The sequence below is a fragment of the Nesoenas mayeri genome (genome assembly GCF_963082525.1).
Source record: "Nesoenas mayeri genome assembly, chromosome: 3".
Taxonomy (NCBI): domain Eukaryota; kingdom Metazoa; phylum Chordata; class Aves; order Columbiformes; family Columbidae; genus Nesoenas; species Nesoenas mayeri.
In genome coordinates, this window is record NC_137544.1 from 57,025,679 (window position 1) to 57,050,378 (window position 24,700).

Sequence of the window (24,700 nt, forward strand, 5' to 3'; positions counted from 1 at the left end):
CCAGCACTGTGCCCTTGTGTCCAGGAAGGACAATGGCATACTGGGGTGTATTAGAAGGGGGGTGGTTGGTATGTCAAGAGAGGTTCTCCTGCCCCTCTACTCTGCCCTGGTGAGACCACATCTGGAATATTGTGTCCAGTTCTGGGCCCCTCAGTTCAAGAAGGGCAGGAAACTGCTGGAGAGAGTCCAGTGCAGAGCCACAAAGATGATTAAGGGAGTGGAGCACCTCCCTTATGAGGAAAGGCTGGAGGACCTGGGTCTCTTTAGTTTGGAGTAGACTGAGGGGTGACCTTATTAATGTTTACAAATATATAAGGGGTGAGTGTCATGAGAATGGAGCCAGGCTCTTCTCAATGACAACCAATGGTAGGACAAGGGGTAATGGGTTCAAACTGGAACACAAGAGGTTCCACTTAAATTTGAGAAGAAACTTCTTCACTGTGAGGGTGACGGAACACTGGAACAGGCTGCCCAGGGAGGTTGTGGAGTCTCCTTCTCTGAAGACATTCAAAACCTACTTGGACACCTTTCTCTGTAGCCTCATCTGGGTGTTCCTGCTCTGGCAGAGGGATTGGACTAGATGATCTTTTGAGGTCCCTTCCAATCCCTAACATTCCATGATTCTGTAATATCTACCCTTTTTCTATGCTTTCTTCCTTCCAAACTAGGGCCCTAGGAGGCCCTAAGGAAGAACTGGATTGAAGTCTGCTTCTAGAAGAAATGATTAAGTGGTCCATCATTTCCTTTTTTTTTAGGTGAACATGAGCCTTGGGTGTATTTGGCTTCATGGTTTCCCTGCTGTGCCAGGCATCTGAAATCTTCCATCGTTCTAAAATGAAACCTGTCTTGCTAGTGGGGTCTGTATTGGGTTTATGTGTTAAGGTTTTGGTAGCAGGAGGCTGCATATGTGGCCTCTGTGAGAAGAGATTGGGGGTGGGCAGCCCGATACTGGACTGAGTTGATTCCACACAGTTCTAAAATGGACCTTTCATTGAGCCCATCAGCAAAGTTGGCGGCCCCTCTGTGATAACATATGTAAGAAAGGGTAAAAAATGCTGTACAGCAACTGTGAGAGAGAGGAATGAGAAAAATAGGAGATAAAGAACCATGTGGACATGAAAGTGAGAGAACAGGAGGAAGAGGAAGTGCTCTAAGCACTGGAGCAGAGATTCCCTTGCCACCTGTGGAAAAGACCATGGTGAAGCAGATTGTTCCCCTAGGGCCCATGTAGGACCATTTTGGAGAAGATATCCACACTGCAACCTGTGGAAGACCTCGCACCAAAGCAGGTAGATGTATCCCTAAGGAAGCTGCAGCTCATTGAAAGCCCATGCAGGAGCAGGTGTTCTGGCAGGAACTGCATCCCGTGGGGGATCCATGCAGAAACATGTTCCTGAAGGACTGTGCCCCATGAAGAGGACCCATGCTGGACCAGTTGTTGAAGAACTGCAGCCCATGGGAAGGACTCATGTTGGAGAAGTTCATGAAGGACTGTACTCCATTGGAGGTACCCCATACTGGCGCAGGGAAATAGCTTGAGGAGGAAGGAGCAGCAGAGACAAGGTGCTATGGATCGACCACAATCACCATTCGTTGTCCTCCTGTGCCACTTGTGGGGAGCAGGTAGAAGAGTCAGGAGTGAAGTTGAGCAGTGAAGAAGGGGAGGATGGGGGGAAGGTGGTTATAATTTTGTCAATTGGCAATAAATATTCCTCAAATCAAGTCTGGTTTCCCCATGATGGTAATCGGTGAGTGTTCACCCTGTCCTTATCTCAACCTATAACTTTTCCATCTTATTCTCTTCCCCTGTCCTGCTGAGGAGGGGCAGTGGCTTGGTGGGCCCCTGACAGACAGCCAACCCACAACAAAATCTCATAAACTTAGAAAATACCTTCAGTCTCAAAATTTCAATTGGTAGCTTTAACAGCACCAAGCTTTCATGATCAAGCATCATATCCAGACTCATTTTTGTGGAATTACTTGGTCCTTCCTTATTAACACCTCAGTTGATCATCTTTACCTAAGCTCTTGTATCTGAACATCACTAAATAAGCTATGGAAAAAGTGTTCTTACTTTTAGGTGGAGACAAGAAAAGAACTGCAGTCCATCACTTAACTATTGGGTTTTGGTTAGTAGTCTGTTGAAACTTCAGCATCTCCCTCCTTCAGCTTAGTTTCTCCTTGAGGACCTTTGTGTAGATTTATTTTTCTTTTAATTGTGCCAATGGCATTTTCTGAATCCTAATAATTTTTCCATCCATGTGGATCTGAACTTGAGTCAGGGAGGTGTCTGAAAGATGATGTAAGTATCTTTCCTTCTTTCATAGTCAGAAAGAGTGAAGTTTGATATATATCTTTTCAAGAAGGCACTGTCCAAGAAGGAAGCTGCCAATCATTGAAGGTGAGAAGTATCCACACCTATAATAGCAACCAGCTATAACATACCCATTGCCCTTGTACTGTAAGGCAAGGAATTTCTTTTAAAAAGTCTCCATAAAATCAAAGTGTTGGCATTCATAGGGAAAGCAAGTTGAAGGAATCACTTTTAGCTAGTAAGGTCAGTATATCTTCTGAAAAGATGCTAAAGATACCGTGTTGAGTTAAATGATTAATGTGGATGTGTAGAAGATAACTTTTCAGTAGAAATAATTTTTTTGCTTTTTTTTTTTTTTTCCACTGCAGTGTGTGGATACTTACTCTATATCCATCCTGTGCATTATGTTCATATTGAATATAATTTTAGATAACTAGAATTTGTGTATTTATTCTCCTTTAATCTTGTGAGAGTTGCATTACTTTCTCTATGTCTCTTATATTCTCAGAGCACTAAAATAAGGTGCATGTAGGACAATACTGTCACAGAGTTCTCATGATCAATTTGTTTTGGAGTATATTCTGTAGCCAAAGGTAAAGGAATTTCTGACATTTTGTAAGGTGAATTTGTGAAGAGAATAGGAGGCTTTCTTTAAAATATGTAACTTTCAAATCCACATAGCACTTTCTGCAGAAAAATTTGCAAAATATCCACATGATTAAGTGAAAGAAGTCAACAGGCCTCAGAGCATTTAATCTCAGTAGAACTTTTCCCTACCTGTGTGAATTCAAATTCATGTTATATTAATCACAATGTCTATGTTAACATACCTCATGGAACTACAATGTTTTTTGATGATGGATCCTTCAAATGGGACTCAGTATAAAACTTTCATAGAGCTTATGCCAGTGCAAGACTGATGTTGATTCTTTCAGCACATTTGAACATTGTGAGGTATTCTTGCCCTTTTTCTGGACAGTTATTAATGCACCCAGAGCAAATTTTCTCCATAATTTTGCCTTTAAAGCAGAGGTAACTAATGAGTATTTCAGTTCTTTCTTTCTTTTTTATTTTTTTTTTCCTCTAATAAAAGATACAGTATATACATTGAAATTGGTAGAAAATATATTGTTTCAAGTCTGTAAATGGAAGGCACTTCACAAATGGTGAGAAAAAAAATGTAAGCCTGTATTGTTTTGCTGTTAAATAACGTAATTTTTCTAATCAGGATAATTTATGGAGATCAGCTATTTACTACATTCTTCCATTAAGGAAATAAAAAAAAAATAATTTTAAAGGTAACAACATGAATGCAGAAAACACAAAGTTCATAGAACTAGATTATCCTCACAATGACTAAAGGATTTTTTATTTTTTTGTCAGCTCCCATTAAGGTCAATTGAAGTTGAAAGAATAAATTTTCTTATGGAGGTCTTATAAAGCTGTGCCATTTCTCCTTTTTCACACTTGGCCATCAATTCACTTGTCTTCTGTCTTTCTTTTTCCTCTCCAATCTCATTAGCTTGATTGCTCACCCGCCCTCCAGCCTTCTAAGAAGAAATATAGTTTTTTTCATAGAAAATCGTATCTAAGAAAGATAAAGACTTTGAACTTTTAGAGAAAAATAAATTTCACCTGCAAAGATTTTCAGAAAGGACTTATTCTTTAAGATTATTTTGAAACAAGCTTTTTCCTTACCTTTTGAACAGCAGCACAGTTTTATAGTTTTCAAAAATGAGTGCATATCAAGTTTTATTTCCACTGTGTGTGCATATGCATATATATGGGGGGGGTGTGTGTGTCTATGCATGTGCAGTGTTCATATATATGAGTGCATTGCCTCGAGTGAGAATCATCTGTGAATTACCATGATAGTGATAACGAGTGCGTAATTGCTTTCTTGTGTACAATGAAGAACGGAATGACAGATTTTATTGACACTCATTTCTTTTTTTTTTAATTCTGTCTTGAAGCATATTTATTAATTAAGTGCTGTCTATGCAGTTCTGAAAAATCTTTGTTCCTGGAGTAGAACAGTATTAAAATTCAGGTTTTGTATAATACATACATATACATAGTTATTATTGTCTAGCATGTGTTTCAACTGACATAAAGTTTATTTCTCTAAAACAAAACATAAGTGTTTTTCAAAATTAAAATTCAGGTGTTGTATAATACATACACATAGTTATTATTAACTAGCATGTATTTCAACTGACATAAAGTTTATTTCTCTAAAACAAAACATAAGTGTTTTTCAAAACTATGTTAGTTTGTCATGAATAAGGTCAGTGGAAGAAAGGCTGCAAAACTAACAAGCCAGGAAAGTGGCCATGAATTTAATCATGAGAAAGCACTGGCTCCAGAGGCGAAGTAATTCAAAACATGGTTCATGCTGCCTGAAAGTAGAGGAAAAATCAGAGGAGTTCTGATTCATTGCTTTGTTTTTTCCTGCCCTGAAAAATGAAATAAAAATGCAAGGAGTTGTTTTGGGGTTTGGTTAGTTTTGTTATGTTTGTTTGTTGTTTTTCTTTTTTTTCTTTTTTTTTGCTTTGTTTTTGTTTTTAAGTTTAGTGTCAGTGAATTATAGTATACAGATACATGTTTATACAAATATATATCTTTGTTTAATACTCAAATGTTTATTCTTACTGCTTTTATTTTGATATGTGATCCATAGAGGTCTCCATGATATGCAGTAAAATACTAAAGAATGTACTATTGTTGTGTTTATTATATCAAATAAGTCACCTCTGAAGAGAGAGATTTGGGCTTTGCATATCCTTGTGGGTTTTTTTAGAAAAGAAGGAATTTTCTTCAAAATATTGCTGTATTTACATGCTGTATCATTAAAAATCTCCCACTTCAAAAGTTAAAAACACTGACAGTTATTAAAAACAGTATATCCTTTCTGTCAGAATAATTTTACACAACAGATGCTGCAGTTACACAACTCTTTCATGCTTGAAACATTATTATGTGTTTTGGTTTCCTAAAGGATCCCGAAGTGCTAGTTATGTCATACTTTGCTTTGAATTACTTGTGCAGCCATCATTATGGCACAATATTGTCCACAGTAATGTTGCAAAACAGTTAAGCAGAAGGAGGTGGGAAAATCACTTTCGGCTGGCTAGAAGTTGAAGTGTTTTTTCATTTTCTGTTGTGGCAAAGTTTTGAAATAACATTCCTGAGCTATTTTGCTTGGTACTTTACAGGCATGGAAATAAAAGAAAGCCTAAGATCAAGAATGCTTACAGTCTCACTTGGTGAACTGTACTAACAAAGAAATTGAATTTAACTATTTATTGTTGTTACTTACTCTGTTTAAGCTTTTTCAGTAGCAAGTCAACACTTTGGGAAGTATACGTGGATTTTGATTTTAAGATCATCACACAATGTGATGTCCTCAACAATATTGGATGCAAATATTGATTAACCTAAATGCAATAGCAGGGCTGAGGGAAATATTTTTACTAAGAACAGGTTTTAATTTAGACTTGAATACTTGCTCTTGTCTCATAGTCCTGCATTTTTGTTTTTAATAATCCTTGCATGCTGGGAATTTGTTGCCATAGAAATATGAGCTTTTTTAGTTTTGCAAAATTATGCAAAATCTTTTTCTTGCTAAAATATTCATGCAGGAGTACAGACAGAGATGAGAGGATAAGGGTCGTTTCTTGTATCTTAATGGAACTGAACACTGACATAAATATTCTAGTTAGTATTTCATTCTAATATTACAGGAGGGCATTTGTTGATATATCTGCTGTAATAATGATTTGTCCCCTTGGAACCAAACACCATGGTACTGGGAGATGAACATTTAATCAGTAAAATTAATAATTACTTTCAGTTATGAGGTTGTTGACAGCTACAAGATCAGCAGTAAACTGTTGATATTTGGAAACATTTGATGAGGATATGTTATTTAGAAACATGTCTCAGAGTTGATGTTCAAGTAGTAGAGTTTGATTTCAATATCACTAGTAGTCTGAACTGTCTTCACAGTTTAAGTAGTATCTTTATCCAGACCTACACCCTTCAGCCACTCTGACACTGCTAAATTGATGCTTATAAAGATCAGGGCAGCTATTGCAAAAACACTAGGCAGCAGCTGGTGAGTTTGTGTTGGCTGTATTTTTTCCCCTCTGCAGTTTAACTGTATTAAGTTAGGGAAAAGTGTCTGCAATTTTGATGACAGGTTAATTTTTTGGGTATCCCTCTATGACAGGTGTCTGACATATTATGCTATGGTGTCACAGCTTCTGGCATATTTTTGCCAGACTGGCACACTTCCAAAGACTGAGATACACTTGCCACCACAGCAATAGGCATGGGCAGTAACTGTACATTAATTACAGTTACCATATCACTACTGGAAGAATATATACCCAACTTTATGTTTTTGAATGCTTGATTTAGTTACAGCAGTTTGGAGAATAGTGGTTGGGAAGGCACAGTCATGGAAGGACTTTGATAATAAAGCAAAGGAGGAACAAGAAAGTGAGTAGCCATACTAAGGTTATGTGCTGTGATTTCTGTGGTTAAGTAACTATAGCAAAGTAATCATATATTCTAAATTTTGTTAAGGCTTATCATTAGCGAAGTGGATTTTAGACTTCAGGAACGGCTGGTCAGACAGTTGTGTTTCTCTTTTCTAGTGAGAGGAATTACAGCTGGGAATAATGGTAGAGATTTGAGAATTTGTAGGGTAAATGTCTACATTCATAAGGACATTTCAGGAAACTGCATATAATCTTATTGTGCATTTTTTTTTAATCAGTCCCTGATTCCATTAATTTTTTCAGTGCTAATTTCAGAAGTAGCTGCTACTCAACGTAAGTAGAAGTGGCAGCACAGGCCTCATGGGAGAGCTCTGTCCTTTATTTCCCATCTTCCTTAGGAACTGAGATTTATTCCATTTTTCCTTTTAGAGTTACATGATATCATTTAATGTTTCGATATTATGTACTAAACACAATTAATTGTTGCATTTTATTTAGACATCTAGTTTTTCTTTGCTTCCAAATACTGCATCTAGTGCATCCAAAGAAGAAGAGAACCAGGGTTATGAAATGGTAATCTTAATGAAGTATCTCAGTAGCAGTGAGTATATCAGTGAGTTTATGCTATAATTTAGAAAATCCATATATAAGAAGCTTCTTATTGAATTCTTCAATATTTTCCTATTAAATGTTTCTTATTATAGCAGATACATTGAATTAAAATAATTGTGTGAGATTTTAACTGGTCTCCATCACATGTGACAAACTATTTTAAATATGAAGGGCTTGGAAATTAAGTATCAGTTTGTCACACTCAGGATGGCAAGAGTTATCAAGCACTTTACAAAAATGATACCTTGTATCTTCTGAAGCAAGAAGGAAAAGGCAGCTGTACGAAAACTGAAAAAAGTTTTAAATTGTCCAACTAAACTTGATTTACTGGTATACTAGCAAAACCGAGGGATGCTTGAAAAGGATGATTAAGGAGATACTAGAATATAATGCCTTCCCCTTTTGATGTTCTTTCTTCCTTCATGTTTCCATTGTATTTGAATTTGAACACACAGTATTTCTTTGATGGGCACCAGTGTTTTCTTTCTACTGCCTAGTGATCAGATCACAGAATCACAGAATGTTAGGGATTGGAAGGAACCTGAAAAGATCATCTAGTCCAATCCCTCTGCCAGAGCAGGAACACCCAGATGAGGCTACAGAGAAAGGTTTCCAGGCAGGTTTTGAATGTCTCCAGAGTAGGAGACTCCACAACCTCCCTGGGCAGCCTGTTCCAGTGTTCTGTCACCCTCACAGTGAAGAAGTTTCTTCTCAAATTTAAGTGGAACCTCTTGTGTTCCAGTTTGAACCCATTACCCCTTGTCCTACCATTGGTTGTCACTGAGAAGAGCCTGGCTCCATCCTCCTGACACTCACCCCTTATATATTTGTAAACATTAATAAGGTCACAGCTCAGTCTCCTCTTTTCCAAGCTAAAGAGACCCAGCTCACTCAGCCTTTCCTCATAAGGGAGATGTTCCACTCCCTTAATCATCTTTGTTGCCCTGCGCTGGACTCTATCCAGCAGTTCCCTGTCCTCTTGAACTTATGCAGTGTACAGACTTTGCTGTAGCTGAGACTAATACATGTTCTGGAAGAGATCCCAGTTACTCGAATATTGTTATAAAATATATGAGAGAGACATGCTAAAGGTACATATGAAGTACAATTTGGTAGAGTTTTGGTCGCTTCTTATCAGTTGTGCTTGCTTTATGGATAGGTGTTATTTGTCTTTTAATCAGAGAAGACTTTTCCTTAGGGAAGACAATTAAAGCCACAGATTTAATGGTTCTTTTAATTGCTAGGAAACTGTGAAATATTCAGATTTATTGTGAATGTGTTGTTCTGTTACCCAGTGTATGAAGAAAGATGATCTTACAGAATGAGTTTTTAAGGCTTTTTTTTTGAGTATTCTACAAAGGTTGTTCGAGGTAGAGCAAATAAATGTTCTTTCTTTGATATACTTTGTATCTTGCTCTTTGATTTCTTAGCATGTATCTTAGACATGAGGGAGCATTCTGTGATTAGATAAGTGCCTACGTTGATTAAAGCTCCTTTATCTTCAGCTTAACTCTGCCTTTACATAGGATCAGCAGAGGAAATACAGAAAATTAAAGAGGTGGTATCATAACATTCTTGATAATATTCCAGAAAAGAATGACTTGGAAATCTTCTTACAGTGTGACTTGGTTATCAGAGTGGTCTGTTTCAAGTCCTGTTTCCCCTTTGAGTGCTTCAGTGTTGTAGAAAAACACATAGAAAACAGCTGAACCCAGCAACATAGTGACCAGGCTACTTTATATAAGTTTATTCCATCCTTTTTCAGTGAACTTCTCTGGAGCAGTATTCTGAATAAATGAATTTAGGTAGAATGTAGCATCAATTTATACAATTTGTATAGAAGAATTCTAAGTGTTCTTAAGCAGGGAAGCTGTAGGACTCTGAACTAGCTCAGACAGAGTTGAGTAAACTCTAAGTGGTAGGGGGTTGGAGGAACAAGTCCATTCTTTCAGGGGAAAAATTCAACTTCCCTATGAAGAGAACTGGCATTTTTTTAAAGCTCACCAGAACTATACTGTCATTCAAATGGAACATGATTATTCTGCTTCCTGCTTTATCTGAAATATTACTATAATGCCTCAGAAGAGCTTTTATATCCTATCTAAATTCAGGTCTGTTTAAGAGAGGAGAATCTATTTAATCTCAAATTGGATCGTGTGCAAAACTAAAACATGCAATCTTTACTGAGAGCTATTACTAAATGAATAAAAGTCCGATGTTTTCTTGGTGATGGTTCTGTCAGAATTCTTTCCTAGTCTTTACCTCCTCTCTTTCTACAACCAGCATGAAGCCTAGACCAGAAAAACTCAATTAAATATTGTTAATTTACAGCCAGTACTTTTTTGTAAAGAAACAATAATCCAGATGAGAGCTGGATTAACAATGCAATATTTCCTTAAATGTAAGTAAATTAAGTTAGGAAAAGCAGCCCTTTATCTATTCCCTTCTGCATTGAGTTGGCTGGCTAGAAGAACTGGAATACACTTAGGCATTGGGTAAGGTGGTACATTGCCTGTTTAGCACCTTGTCAAATCATATCACAGCTGTATAGATGCCAATGAATTATGGACTAAATCGATCACCACCAAGAAACTGGGAGCAATCTTGTTTTTTTAAAGGGTTTCCTTCACATAGTCAGTGCTGATGTTCTGGTGGCAGATATCTCTATATTTGCTGAAATCTGTGTCATAAAATAAACGAGTACCTAGAGAGTTTGTGAAGGTGAAAAAGTCCAAATAAACGTCAACATTTTATTGCAGTTCTATTTCATGGAGTTTCAAGAAGGCTAGCAGGGAATCTTAAACTGTATACAATATGATTTCATTACCTTCAAGTACTGTATCTAGTGGTAGATATTGCCACCAGGAATATGACAGAGCCAATGGAAAACTGAATGACCATCTGTGTCATTTCTCATAATCATGACAGCAAGCAAAAGAACGTTCACAGGCATATCAGGAAACAAATAGGGGGTTTGTTTGTTTTGGGGATGTCTTTTGGAATAAGAGAACATTTTTATCTCTTAGAACTTTGAGTTACAATCAGCATCTTGCTGCGAGACATCTCCTTGGTTTTGTATGCGGAAGTATGTATACTAGCTTTCTCCACGGAAATATTCTGCTAATTCATAGTTTTAAGGTGTTTTTTTTCTTTTTTTTTTTTACTATCATTTTTTTCACTTGGTGTAGTTCTAACTCTATGTCTATGTAAACAATAATTAATAGCAAGCCGGGTTCATGTTTCCAAAAGCATTTCACCTTTCCATAGCTGTACTGCAGCTGTATTGGTCTAATAAAAATATAAACTCCTAAACTCTCTCTGCAATGCTTATCTTTCTAATACAATGTGTCAGTGTCTGTATTTCTGCTAGAACCACTAACAGTGAAGATGGAAAAGACTGTCCAACTTCTTGAAATTTGTTGATGCCTTTTATTTCACTCATTTATAAAGTCTGGTGGTTTATGAGTATTGGTTTAAATATACTTCATTGAAATAATACATTTTTGCTTTTGAAAGTGTCGTATTCTTTTGGGTTAGGCCTGAGATCAAAGTCTCTCTGAGCTCCATTCTGATATAGATTTTACTACTAAACATGTGAACAAGGTGCATAGGTTTCATTTCAGTAGTACACTTGCTGTGTGATTATTTATTTGTGAAATGTATTTTATGCCTTCCAAGTTATTTTTTTAATATAAATACAAAGTGAAGTGACCTGAAAGTCATTCATTGGTGGGGAAACCATAGACTGAACACTTTCTAGATCCCTTCTTTCAGTTGTCTACATGTAGCCACATAGCGTCATATCAGATGGCCCAGTATATTCCATTTGGCTTCCACTCAAGAGAGTCATGGTCATTTAATTCACAAACAGGCAACTATATTTAGATGCACTAATCACAAGCTGAGTCTCTTCCTAGCTGACAGAAGAGCATTTTACTGATTAATGAGAAGGGATTGTAAACAGCACCCTGTTTAGTGTTGGTAGCTCCTGGTCTTCTGAAGCTACATTTGGCAGATGTTGTTTCGAAGAAATGAGACGACCTCTATTGTAGTGGTGTAAGTGCTCAAACTTTATAGGCAGCTACAAGAGGCATTGGAGAAGGAAAGTGTGAATCACCAAATGATTCAAGAATAAGATGGGTTATAAAAGCTGTATAAGAAAGAGGAACTCTCCAATGACATTAGCAGGAGAGATCCTGACAGCTTGCCTCAGAAAAGCACTGACAGCAGACTGACCAAGTGGAGGAAGAGAGAAACTTCCAGAATTTGATTTCCATATAAAGAAAATCAAGCTCTCCTCATCTATGGCTTTGCGAATATTTGTAGCAATGCTATTTGTTTTCAATGCTGTAAATATTTGTGCTTTAGTATCACTTGTCTTGATTTAAAAATTATTTTAGTATGACAGGCGTGACATTAAGGCATGCATTACATAAGGTAGTACTGAGCACTTCCTCCTACCCTCTGTTTTTCTTCCTGTTAAGAATGGGCATTAGTTCACAGGAAAGAACCCATCTCTCCTGCTTCAGAGGATTTTGGCTGACCCAGAATGCAACTGCTAGGATGTCGCAATCAGTCTTGTCTGCTCTCTGGTTGTGTCCTTCAAAAACATGTAACATAATAGTAGAAGTACAGTTAGCCAATCAAAAAAATTATCTGCCAGAAACTTGGTGGATTAGAATTAGATAGGTGTGATTTCTCTCTCCTATCCTTGTAATTCTTCGGGAGCCTGTGACTTTTCTTGAACTTGTAGATTCTGCTTCCTGAGCTGAGAAGAAATATTTGATGTATCAATCTAAAAACAGGGGGGAGAGATAAAGGAAATTCTGTGGAACTTCCTTGACATTTTTAGTCAGCTATTCTTGTATCAAAAATACATGCCTTTGTCACCAGCAAGGCAAACTTTTATGCTCTGTTCTCTTTCGTGTTGATATGGCCTCGGATGACAGTCCTTGAGGTAGAACTCTGAATCACTGGGTGATACAGAGAACAGTCTCAAAATGAAGGGATCTCACCGGTGCCCAACTTCTGCATCACCCTTATATTCAAAGTTCAGTGAAAAGTATTTTTTGCACTAGATGAGACATAATTGTTCATAAAGCACAGGGACTGACCTCTGAATTATTTTGCCTGTGAGTGAGCTTGTACTTAAAACATACAGAGAAAGGAAATAATATTTATAAGCAATGGCAGACGGAAGTAGTACTTTCTATTTTATTTGATTTTTTTCTAATCTACTTTGATATTATACAGCACACAGGATAAATATATATATTCTGAACTACAAGGTACTCTCTCTAACACGTGCCATTTGGGGACCTTGACTTCACTGTGTGATTCTGTTTGTGATATGCAAATCTTGCCAGCGGCAGCTGCAAAACTCAGACTGCTGTGGCTAGTAGAGACCTCAGGAGACTTCTTAGTCGTATTCCAACTCTTAGGCATCATACCTAGAGTATCTCTGACATGTTTGAACTGCTGTTAAACATTTAATGAAGGAATTCAATAGCATTTTCAAGTTGCTTGATATGTTTTTGACCATCCTTACAGTCAGAAAGCTTTCTGTATGCTCAAGGTGAATCTTCTTGCTTTCCCTGCAGTTGCCACAGGAAAATAAAAATTACCATTTCATTTTTCCAGTCTTTTGTGTTTTGGTAAACTATTTTCCTATTCCCTCTTAGCATTCTCTTTTCTGGACTAGTCAAACCCGCCCTTTTCCTCTAATGTTTTGTGATGGTTATATATGGAAGTCCCTAATCCATTCTACTTCCTTTCTCTAAACTATTATCTGTTTGTCTGCCCCTTTCCAACAGATATTTGATCTAAGTCTGCATTGTTGATTTGTTTTCTGTCTGCATTTATTCTGAATCAGAACCCTTCCTTTCACCTTGTTTGGGTTTTTTTTGTTTGTTTGTTTGTTTGGGGGGTTTTTTGTTTGGTTTTTTTTTGTTTGTTTTGTTTTGTTTTGGTTTTTGGTTTTTTTTGTTTGTTTGGGTTTTTTTGTTTTTTTTTTTTCTGTTAGCCTATCCATTTCCTGTGTTGGATTTTCATTTAATAAGGTAAAGGTTATACAACTGGAAAAAAGTAAAACCTAGTAAAACCTGTTGTGGTGCATAATTATTATAGGTTGCCTGAAACCATACAGTCTTTGTCTTTGCATTATTTTCACTTTCTTGAATCATTGTAGTTTGAACTTGAAACAGAAATTATAAAATTCTGCAAAAGTTACTCTTTTTAAATGTTCATCTAAAGCTGAAAGCATTTCTGTGTATGTCTTGCAGCATTTTGGATATATAAATTTTCCACATTTTTTTACACTTATAAACAAAAGTGCTGTAAAAGTATGTCTATGGAAAAGAAGTATTTTCATGTTGCTACACTCAAGGCTGAATGTAGTTGCATTGGTCCTAACAGATTTGTATACTATGTATACATCCAGTGCTGATGTGTGCCAATGGCACTAAACTAGCAGGAGCTGTGGACTCCCTCAAGGGTAGGGAGGCTTTTCGGAGACATCTGGATAGACTAAAGAGCTGGGCAATCACCAGCCATATAAAATTTAACAAGTGCAAGTGCCAGACTCTGCACCTGAGACAGGGTAATCCTGCTTGTACATACAAATTGGGAACAAGAGGCTGGAGAGCAGCACCATGGAAAGAGATCTGGGGAGTTTGGGTTAATGGCAATTTGAACATGAGCCAACAGTGCCCTGACAGCCAAAAGGGCCAACCGTGTCCTGAGGTGCATCAAGTACAGCATTGCCAGCTGGGCGAGAGGGGTGATTGTCCCGCTCTGCTTTGCACTGGTGTGGCCTCCCCTGGAGCACTGTGTGCAGTTCTGGGCATCTCAATATAAGAAGGACATGAAACTAGTAGTGTGTCCAGAGGAGGGTGACAAAGATGGTGAAGGTTCTTGAGGGCAAGACTTACGAGTGGCTGAGGTAACTTGATTTGTTTATCTTGGATAAGAGAAGGCTGAGGGGTGACCTCATCATAGTCTACAGCTTCCTCAAGAAGGGCAGTGGAGGGAGAGGTGCTGATCTCCTCTCTGTGGTGACCAGCAATGGGACACGAGGCAATTGAATGAAGCTGCATCAGAGGAAGTTTAGACTGGACATTAGGAAAAGATTCTTCACTGAGAGGGTGGTTGGTCACTGGAACAGGCTCTCTAGGGAAGTGGTCCCAGCACCAAATTCAAGGAGCATTTGGACAATGCTCTTAGTCCTATGGGGAGCAGGGAGTTGGACTCCATGATCTTTATGGTTCCATTCTGACTTGAGATATTCTGTGATTCTATAATCTTATAATTCTATGATCCAAGCTTTGGATTATGAATTGGAGTGAATTTTCTGGCTTTAACTTAGCAATTAGCTGTACAATCTCAGATGCAGTTTATGGATTTTTATACCTTTGTGGATAATTCAAAATCAGTTGATGTCCGTGACTTAAAAGTGGGACTTTTTTTCTTTTCTTCCCTTAAATTAGATGCATTAAAAATAATGGAGCTGATTACTTTCACTGCTTTCTGTTACTGTGTGCAAAACCATCTAGTGTGATAAACAAGAGATGGCACATTATGTCCTTGGGAATAACGAGATTATTCTCTTTGTAGAAGAATCATGAGTTTGCTCTGTGGTCAGCAGTATGCACTGGAAGGGCAGAAGGATCCCTGTGATTTTAGTAGTACCGAAGAAGAGGCTGCCATTGCACTGAAGTATGAGGCAGATGCGTTTCAAACACAAAATACAGTTCTTGCCACCTCTGATTTACTTATGCTACTTCCAAACAATTAAAAACAAAAGCACTGTTTTTGTACTGAACTCTATCATTCAAGTCTTCCTCTTTTGATTTGCATTCTAAAAGTGATCCACTTACTCCATTTTTTCATGGAAAGGCTAGTGTCACTGCCATGGTTTGGGGCACTATAAGAGCATAGAAAAAAATATATTGGCATGACACAAGAGCCTGGTTATTGACTGCTGACATTGAAGACTGAGTCAAACTGTGAGAAAGAGCTGGACTGGAGCATTTTTGAAGTAAATTTATTTGACACCATAAGAGACAATTCCTACTTTATTTTAGGTTACAGTTCATTCTAAGAAAAACATCACTGGGCTTTTTTCTTTTCTGGTAGTTTGCCCCATCAACAAAACTGAAATTATTGAATCTTCCAAAGGTTGCTAAAGCTGCTGATGTATAAGCCCAACCTAAATGAGGACCATATAACTAAAATACACTGAAAATGTGGTGTCAGTATCAAGTGAAAATTTGCATAAATTTCAGGTCTGGTTCTGATTACTTTGTTAGTCTGTGTGTTTAAGGAATTTATAGCCTTCGATAGATAGAGAAGAAAAATGTCTTAAGCATGATTTCTAGATGGTTGAGCAAGAAGAGAGTGGTTCATAGACCTGTAACCCCCAGGTATCTGTAAACAGCTTTGCAACATTAGAAGTTTGTTTCTGGGAAGTACTGACTCCCAAGAAAACTGACCCGAAATGGTTAAGACCTGTTTCATTTAGTTGCATTTTTCTTGTCTTTTTTTCTCACCAGGTAGCAGCTGCTGGAGGACATCTGAAATTTACAGTCTCCTATGATTTCACAGAGGAAGAAGAGACAGTTCAATTGATAGTTCAATCTGATGTCATCATAGAGGTAAAGTGATTGTATTTTCAGCCACCAAAAAAAAAAAAAAAGAATTGCCTACTACTTCAGATGTTCAGTGTGAAACCTGGTGGTTGAGGACACAAAACAGCAGGGTGCATGTACTTTCAGCTAATTTATACTATCAGAAAATGGACACACTTTAGAGAACTAAAATCTTCAGTATCTCAAGGAGCCTCTGGCAATTTTGCAGTAGCTTACAGAACTATATTGTTTCTGTTCATCAGGAAGAATGAAGAAAAAAAATACTTGGTTGTTTGACGTAATGCTTTCACATTCTTTCAGTAGACCTGTTCTTGTACAGCTCAGCATTGTATGAGTCTGCTTTTGCCTATGCAAAAGCATGACACTAGGTTTTAGCTGAATAACCTAAACTTTCCTTAGGACTGACTTTCAACTTTATTGGGCAAGCCAATTTCAGGATGAATGTGAATGTTATTCCTGATATTTTTATTCTCATAAAATATATTATTTAATAAATTCCATACCCCAACTGTCTGCAGATGGAGCTTTTTTAGACTTTTTTGGTATTTAAATGTCTCTCTCTCATGACTCTATCTAGGGAGGTGACTTGAGAATCAGCACTCCAAAAGAGGGGATTCACCTGCAGCCTTCTGAAGAGCACACTGAAGAAATTGTGCTGAAACCGGAATCATTCTCTGTGCATGGCACTGATCTTCCAGTCAGCAGGAGGGAGTTCATGACTGTTCTTGCAAATGTGAAGAGGATCCTCATAAGAGCCACATACAGCAATGGGATGAATGCCATCTACAGGTAAATATGGGAAACGTGTATTCGCTACAGGCATCTTCTCAAAATACTTGTTTTCTCACTTCAGATAACTAAGCTGGTGTAATTTAAAACACACTAAGTTATTATTGTGAAATCCATAGCATTCATTTACACTTTCAAACAGTCGTTAGTATTTTTTTTCATTTTGGGTAGGGAGGAGGAGAAGAAGCAACAGAAAGAAGCAGCCTTGTAAGAAGATGAAAACACATGGACTGCTAAGGCATGAATGGCAGTTCTATAAATATGCTTGTTTTATGAACACTGTAATTCCCATGTGTATGGTAAATCATGGAGTGCAGTAATGACATGTTGAAGTAAGAGATGATATATTGCTTAAATATTGTTTTCCCCATTTAGTGAGCATACAGGGCCACATTAACAGTGGACAAGAGAATAATATCCTAAGTCTCTAAGCTAGAAAAGTGGCTTGAGGGGAGTTTTCTATATTTTTAGTCAGTACCACACACAGAACTTGCTAATCCCAAAGCCTTTCCCTTGATTTATGTCAGGTTGCTGCCTGGACTGGTTAAAACCACTGATTTCACGTGAACTCTTCTGAATCTTCTGATAAAATGAAAGACATGTTATATGAGATGACACAGTTGTTCTATCTCAGTGGCTGCCGTATGGTTGAACCTGTTAGGCTCATCTTGCATTTAAAATTTTCATAAGTGCATGGGCAATACTCCAGGTGGGCTAGAAGAGAGCCTCTCTCCTGATACTGTATGATACTGTCTATACATTGATAGTTAAGTGGCATAAATAACATGTTTTAAATGTGCAATAGAATTGATTGCATAGTAGTTTTCTACTGACAAGGCATGAAACCTAAATGTTCTCTAAGCTACACATCACTTGATTCAGCAGCATAAGCCAATTTGGAATGAAGGGAACTAATAGCACATTAGTGATTATTTGCTGAGAGCATAGATACAGTTTTTGCTACTGTGAAATTTCATCAGCAATCCATCATTTGAATACTTAGGCAATTAAAATACTTCCTAAATTGAAAGACTGGTTGTGTCAACAGAATACAGTTTTCTGATTTGAGCTTTTGCAGTGTACATCTTTTCCCTGCAAAAAAGAATTTGTGTTTCTTCAATTTTCCTCTTTCAGTGAGAGTTATGTATTACCTCTCTGTAAATAAGTTTGTGAATCATAATGAGCTTGAGCCAAACTGTTTCCCAAATTGCTCATTTGGTCATCAGCCTTGCTTCTTCTTGCATCCAGTTTGAGAACCTTTCATGGCACATCACCTTCTCACTCTGGTGTTAGAGGAGAGTCAAACCACCAGGCCAGAGTTCACCTCTTATGCAATATGAGCAAACCATGAGAAGCTGAAACTTGTGGGAGCTCAGTGAGTGTTGTTTCTCCACTCTGTTCTCATTCAAATAAAACCAAACCAAACCTAATTAGGCAGAATTTTCCAAACTAAAGGAGCAATTTTGGGGCTGAGTAATAGCAGCTTTTATATGCTAAGCTCTTTTAAAGGAGATATATATGATTGACATTGTCTGGGCCAAAGGTCTTACTAAGTATTATGGTAAGTGCAAACTTCAGCTGTCAGTGGTTTACATATATTTGTGTACTGATGTTTGCATTAGAATGAGATGCCGAGATTTCCTACAAAAGCCACTTTGGCTAGGCAGTTAAGCTATGTGGAGAAAGTGCATTGCTGGACATGTACTGGCTCCTGTATGGTGGAACAGATCAGATCCCCTCTGGGTGGTGACAGCACAGAGCTCAGGTCAACACACACATGTAGAACTGGCACAGTCTATATTTCATGCCTTGTAAACAACAAGTGGCAGACCTGTCAGTGGCATGTTTGGAAGACCATGCCTCACTACCTGCATCCCAGATTACTGCTTTAGCCATTTGGCCATGTGTGGTACCTCACTGTTTTGTAGCCTTCTTCATATTCAGCCTTTGGAACATTTTTGTCGTGTTATAGATAGCTTCCTGAAAACATGCCTTGGAAATATTTTTCAAGAGCTCTGGGACAAACATATAATTTATGCTTTGCAGGGTAGTAGCCACCCTCTTCTAGATGTGATGATGTTACAGTTGAGAAATTTAGTCCCTTAAAGACGGGAAAGGGCTGAAGTAATTTGGAAGAGTACCTTTTTTTTTGCTAGAAATGGTTTTATATTACTGGTACATCTCTAGTTGTCCCTATGATGTCTTTTACCATGGAAGAATGCAATGGTTACTGTGATTACCATCAGCATGTCCAGAAGTCTCTGAAAATAGTCTTGCTCTACAGTAAATACATTTTATTGAGTGCTGTCAGGGTGCTCATTGCAGGGACAGAAGAGAAGGTGTGAAATTCCAATAGCAATTAAATGAATAGGATTTTTCATCTTTGATTTAACGAAAGGAATCGTAGTTTCACCCATCAGGGTAGGATTTACTGGATGCAGTTAAGTCTTCTCAGAAGAGTGCATGCTCCCAGCCACATGATGTGTTCTAGCAACAACAGTGTCTACGGTCATCCAGCTCAGTTTATGATCAGTTGTTGTAGGCATATTGCTGATTTCCATGGTACGCCCCAGTTCTAATTTTTTTATATTCTCTTCAGCTTTCACTCATGCTAAAACATACTAGGTGCAAAGCTGTGCTCATATCTCATAAGATCATGGAAAGCAACTCTCTTTTTTTCTGTATTCTGCCTCTTTAATACTGCAGGGTAAGTGTCCAGACCCAATGAAGAAGGTATTCTTTGGCATATCTTGGGCTGATTAAGGACTACTGTTGATGAGCTGCAAAGGAAGATATTTTTGCCAAATAAATAGTGTAGAGCTAAGCCTTAGTCAATAAGTAGATACAAACTGAGAGTTTTTTATTTTCTTTTAAACAGGTATGTATGGTGGACAGTTGGATACTCCTCTGAGAAAGTAAAGAGGGTCTGGCAGAGAGACAGAAATATTACAGGGTTATTAGATCCTTCATGAATGGCAATTTCTGCCTCAAAGCATTAGCAGAATTATGCAACATGATAATTAAAGATCGCTATATTAAGCAACCTGTTCATTTAAATACTGGAAGTTTTCAAAATGGATAATAACACCCTATGTGTTATTATGTGTAAGGATTTACCAGGGTGCTACTATAATCTGTGCTTGAGAAGAGGTCAGAATGGAGGCATTGTAAGATTAAGAAACTTTCTTGCAGTCTTGTAAAAAGTGACTTAAAATTCAGTGGAGTTGTCTACAGTTGGCAAGAACTTTAACATAAAGATTATATTTTTCACCCTTGTTTGGTTTAACCTACTAGAAACATTAGCTAATCAGTAGGACTTTCAAGTAGTTACTTAACAGTATTAGTGCAGTAAAGTTGAGTTTCACTCAAGCATGTTTTTGAGAACATTTTTTTGGTCATTTTAAGTTTAGAATGTTGTTATTGCTCTATGCTATAATTAGAAAGCTACCTCAAATGAGCAGGCTTTCATTTAGATTATCAAGCAGGATACAGAAATGCAGCAATCAATTTGAAAGCGATTACAGGTTTTGGATTTAAATTGAGATTCTGCCTTAACTTGACAGACCGTCCAAACTGTTGCACCTAAATCCATTTGTGATAGAAGCAACAGATCAGAAAAAGATGGGTCTCTTTTATAATTTCATATAATCTAATATCACTAGCTTGTGATCCAAACAAAGTTTGGTAGCACTGTTTCTTCAGTTTTAATATTCAGAGTGACCACAGATGGTAAATATTGTAGACAATCAGGCACTGGAAATTGTGGTGCTAAAGACAACAGATTGCATGCCACCACATATAGAACCAGTGCTAGATGCAAGGAGAAATAGGAAAGGAGAGGCCAAGGGTTTTCCATATGCAGAATTAGCTTCAGGACAAATGAGCCATGATTGGGTCAGTTCTTCATGTGCCTTACGTAGCTGATGTGATTCAGATGCCTGGCATAGCAGACAGTAAGCTATGCTGATACTGCCTGAAACATCCCCTTCCTTTTTAATCTTGTTTGTTTTTAGAAGTCAACACTTGCCTGTTGACAGTAACAGTCAGCTTAAATATTTGGTCTCGATGTTGAATCTCAAATTGTTCATGCATCTCCAGGATCCAGTGCCCCATTACTGCCAGCATTATGTATTTTAATGAATGCAGAATGGCATCGAGGAATCAAAATTGTAACATCAAAATGGGAGAAAAAAAAAATCACTGCAGCTTTCTTCACTGAGTAACTGTTAATGCCAAAAACTGTTAAACACATTAAAATCCCATTTAGCAAATAGCAGAACCTAATGAACGTTGGAACAATTCAGTGAATACAAATGTGGGATAATACTGGGTGGATTGTTTCTGTGTGTAAGTGCCTCTCTTTGTTCTGAGATCTGTGCTGAGAGCAAGCTAGCTATAGTTCAAAGGATGAATAAAACTTTTACTAGTAATTTTTTTCTTCATTTACAGATTTTTTTCTCCTCATATTGTTAGAGTTTTTACTGTTAAAGTCATCACTATTTGCTCTTTAATATCCTAGAGGTTGGTTATGCTATTGTAAGGATAACTCAAACGGATGATTGCAAAATAAGCATGGAGCAATTGAGTGAAGGGAAAATATTGAAAAGTTAGAGAGATCTTACTGAAGATCTGGATTGGAACATACACCCATCTCTTAAAACAGTTTCAAGAACCTTTTACAGAGGTTCTGGTATCACCAAATTAGATTCAAGCTTCTAACTGCATAATCTGCAATGGTAATGTCTCCATGGTCCAGTCATATCCCCAGTGATGGTATAATTTCTGTTTTTCTGAAGCTCCCATCCTAATTTCAGAAATCTTCCTTTTTTTTTTTTCTGCTTACCTTTTATGTCTGTGTCATTGAGAGTAGTGATAAAATTGAGTGGGGAAAATATCCTGTCTTAATGTTTCCTCTAACTGCTGCAATAACAAAAAAATATTTTTCTTGGATGTTTTCTTATCCAAGGTCATCCAGATAATTTTCAGGAGTTTTTGGCAGCCAAAAGGCAAATGCCTTAGTATGAAGGAAAGAAAAGGTTTGGTTTCAATTTTCCAAAGAAAAATGTTTATTTTTTTTCAACAAAATGCATGTCATGATAGAAAGGTATTTTCTTCTGAAAAAGACTTCAGAAGCTTTTTAGGTAGCTCTAGTAACCAAACCCTCTGATAACCCTCTCCTTTCTGGGTGAAAATAGAAATCATTGAGCCTCTATAATACCTTAATATTCCTTCTGAATTCTCATGAGAATTAAATCCCCAAATCCCAATTTCTTTCCCCAAATGGATACTGTTGAGGTACACTACATCTGTTTTGCGTATTACCTGTAAGATTATCAAAAATACTTCTGTTGTCTGTCTCATCATAATTCCATCATACTTAAATATAAATAATGTTCAGTGTTTGGCTATACAATGGCTGTTTAGCCAATGTCTAGCATTTATTTTTCAAGGGTGATTGTGCATAGAGCAGAAAATTCTCCAAATCTGTCTCCTCTGTCATTGGGGAAACTGAGGTATATGGTAGAAGATTTCTTTTTGCTTTCATGTACATACTTTTTCTTTTATGTACATAATACTTAGATCCTCCTGGACAGAGCTGAAATACCTTTCAGAGGTCGAATCTCCAGAATAAAAATACCCTATAACCAAAACTTAGTAATGTAATGTTTTAGAAAGCTGGTTTATAAATTTTGAAGACACTGTTTAGTGTCAATTTTGCTTTATATACAGCTGCAATGTAAGTTGGTACTTGTGGCTTGCAGCCCAGGAATAGCCTTCCATCTACTGATACAGTGCTTTGAGACTGCTTTAATCCACTTTCATTGATGTGTATCTGACCATTGTCTGCCTCACATGATGGACAAAAGTAGTAACAAGCCTACAGATGTGTAGTTTAGGAAGAAATAGATTAATATGAAAACCTCCTTATTTTTAAACAGGAAAACATAAACAAGCCACAGAATGTCTCTATATACTGTTTGTTGCATCCAGCTGCTCATATGCTTCTGTCTAATTTGCTATTTTAAATGTTTCATTTCTGCTGCATCCAGACTAAGAAGCTGTAGCATCGAAGCTGCTGACCACACTTCAACTGGTAGAAAGGTGGCGTCTGCAGTGGAATTATGTGACTGTCCCCCGGGGTATGATGGTACCTCGTGTGAGGTGGGTATCATGATGCAGTCTAGATCAGTTGTGATAACTGTGACAGTTGTAAGCAACCAGGGGCCCCGTGTTGGTAGGAAATAGTAAAAGAGCTGTCCATTCCTGTTAGGAATTCAGGATAGCTTGTCTATTTACCTTTATTTCTAGGTGGTGGTTCATTATATTGGATGATAATTGAAATCTGAAGTTTTACACCTCTGTGGTGATTTCTAAGTTATGAAAAGACATTTCTGTTAATGAAAAGAAAATGAAAGCAGTATTTGTACTCTTCAGCCAACTGATAATACAAATGCATGAAACTATCATAATCAGAAAGGAAATGGCAGTTATCTGACCAGTGCACAACAAAGCCAGATCAAATTATCTGAGTTAATGTGGTTGAGTTTCTTCTTTTATTTTCTCAGGGCTTTGCTACTTGCCTTGGAGTCTTTGAGGATCATGTGTGTGTGCTTGTGAGGATTGTTTCACTTTAGTTTAGTCCTGTTACAGGTAATAACATAGACACATGCTCAGAAAATACCCATTTTCCTAACAAATCCATTAGTTCACACAGAATGTGTTCATACAAGTATATATATGATTAACTAGCTCATGTGGTTATAGCTTAGGGTAAATAGAAGCCAAAAAAAATGCTTCAAAAGCTTTGCCTTTAAGGAAATGTTTCAAACACCAAGATGCTCTGCTTCATAAAACTACAAACAGCATGCCATTTACACAGACACTCTAGGCATTTGCTTGTCAACTCTCTTTTTCTTTAAAATCTTCCGTGCTTATATGTGATATTTAGGGCTTAGAGTCTAGTTTCATGCCAAATGTGGTTGCTTGTTACTGGGGCTAGATAAACTCATGTAGAAAGAAGGCCCGAAGGAATTAACGGATATTCCTATCATTTCCAAAATGGTACAGACAAAAAAAAATGTAGAAGAATATTTCCTACCTTGGCTAAGAAATAATTTTGAAGTCTGACTGTTGTCTGTCTGCTCAGTTATTTGAAGAAAAAAGCTGGATGAAGTGCTTCACACTTTTTTTTTTCTTTTTTTTTGTTTTTAATGGTCTATTTTTCCTCTCAATTCAGATTTAGGTGTGATTTCCCAGAAAGCACTTGGAAAGGTCCTGGTTGCAGATGTTTCAGTATCTACTTTTGTTGCAGAAGCTGAAGGACTTGGGTAGAATTCCTGCCTTGGTATTGCTGAAATTCTCTATCCAACGTTGTGTCCTTCAATACTAAACCTTCTCTCCTATTCAAAAGAGTCCCTGATTTTTTATATATATGATGATCATATTCCACAATAGAAAGTACATACATGGATAGCTGCAAATTTTAAGTTTCTGTGCACAATAGTGGGCATGGACACTGGCAGACTGAGTAGTAATCACAGACCTATTGAACTGTATTGTAGGCCCTGCCTGTATGTTGATTTTCCTCCCAAGACTGAAGGCCCAGAAGAGATTAAAGACTTCTGCATGATCACACTTTTCCTGTGTCCTCTCACCGAATTTCAGAGCATTTTGGACTGCTCAGGAATGCCATTTGACAAAGCTGGCCTATCTTACAATAACAGTGATAGAGTTAAAAGATTTAGTTTTCATACCTTTATTCACTGAATTAATTTCTCATGAGTCTTTTGTAGCAGAGGTTCAGCATATAATATGCATTGAACAGTTGTGTTTGA

General features: G+C 37.4%; 1 protein-coding gene across 2 annotated transcripts in view; it reads left to right on the forward strand.

Moving 5' to 3' along the window:
* Positions 1–24,700, forward strand: part of LAMA2 (laminin subunit alpha 2) — a gene marked incomplete at its 5' end in the record, with an annotated part of 356,160 nt that overhangs the window by 175,450 nt on the left and 156,010 nt on the right. For both annotated transcript variants that reach the window (XM_080342611.1, XM_080342610.1), the window contains 3 exons: positions 15,981–16,082; positions 16,654–16,865; positions 22,916–23,027. In XM_080342611.1, the coding sequence (XP_080198737.1) occupies positions 15,981–16,082; positions 16,654–16,865; positions 22,916–23,027 (426 nt within the window). The remainder of the gene's footprint in view (positions 1–15,980; positions 16,083–16,653; positions 16,866–22,915; positions 23,028–24,700) is intronic.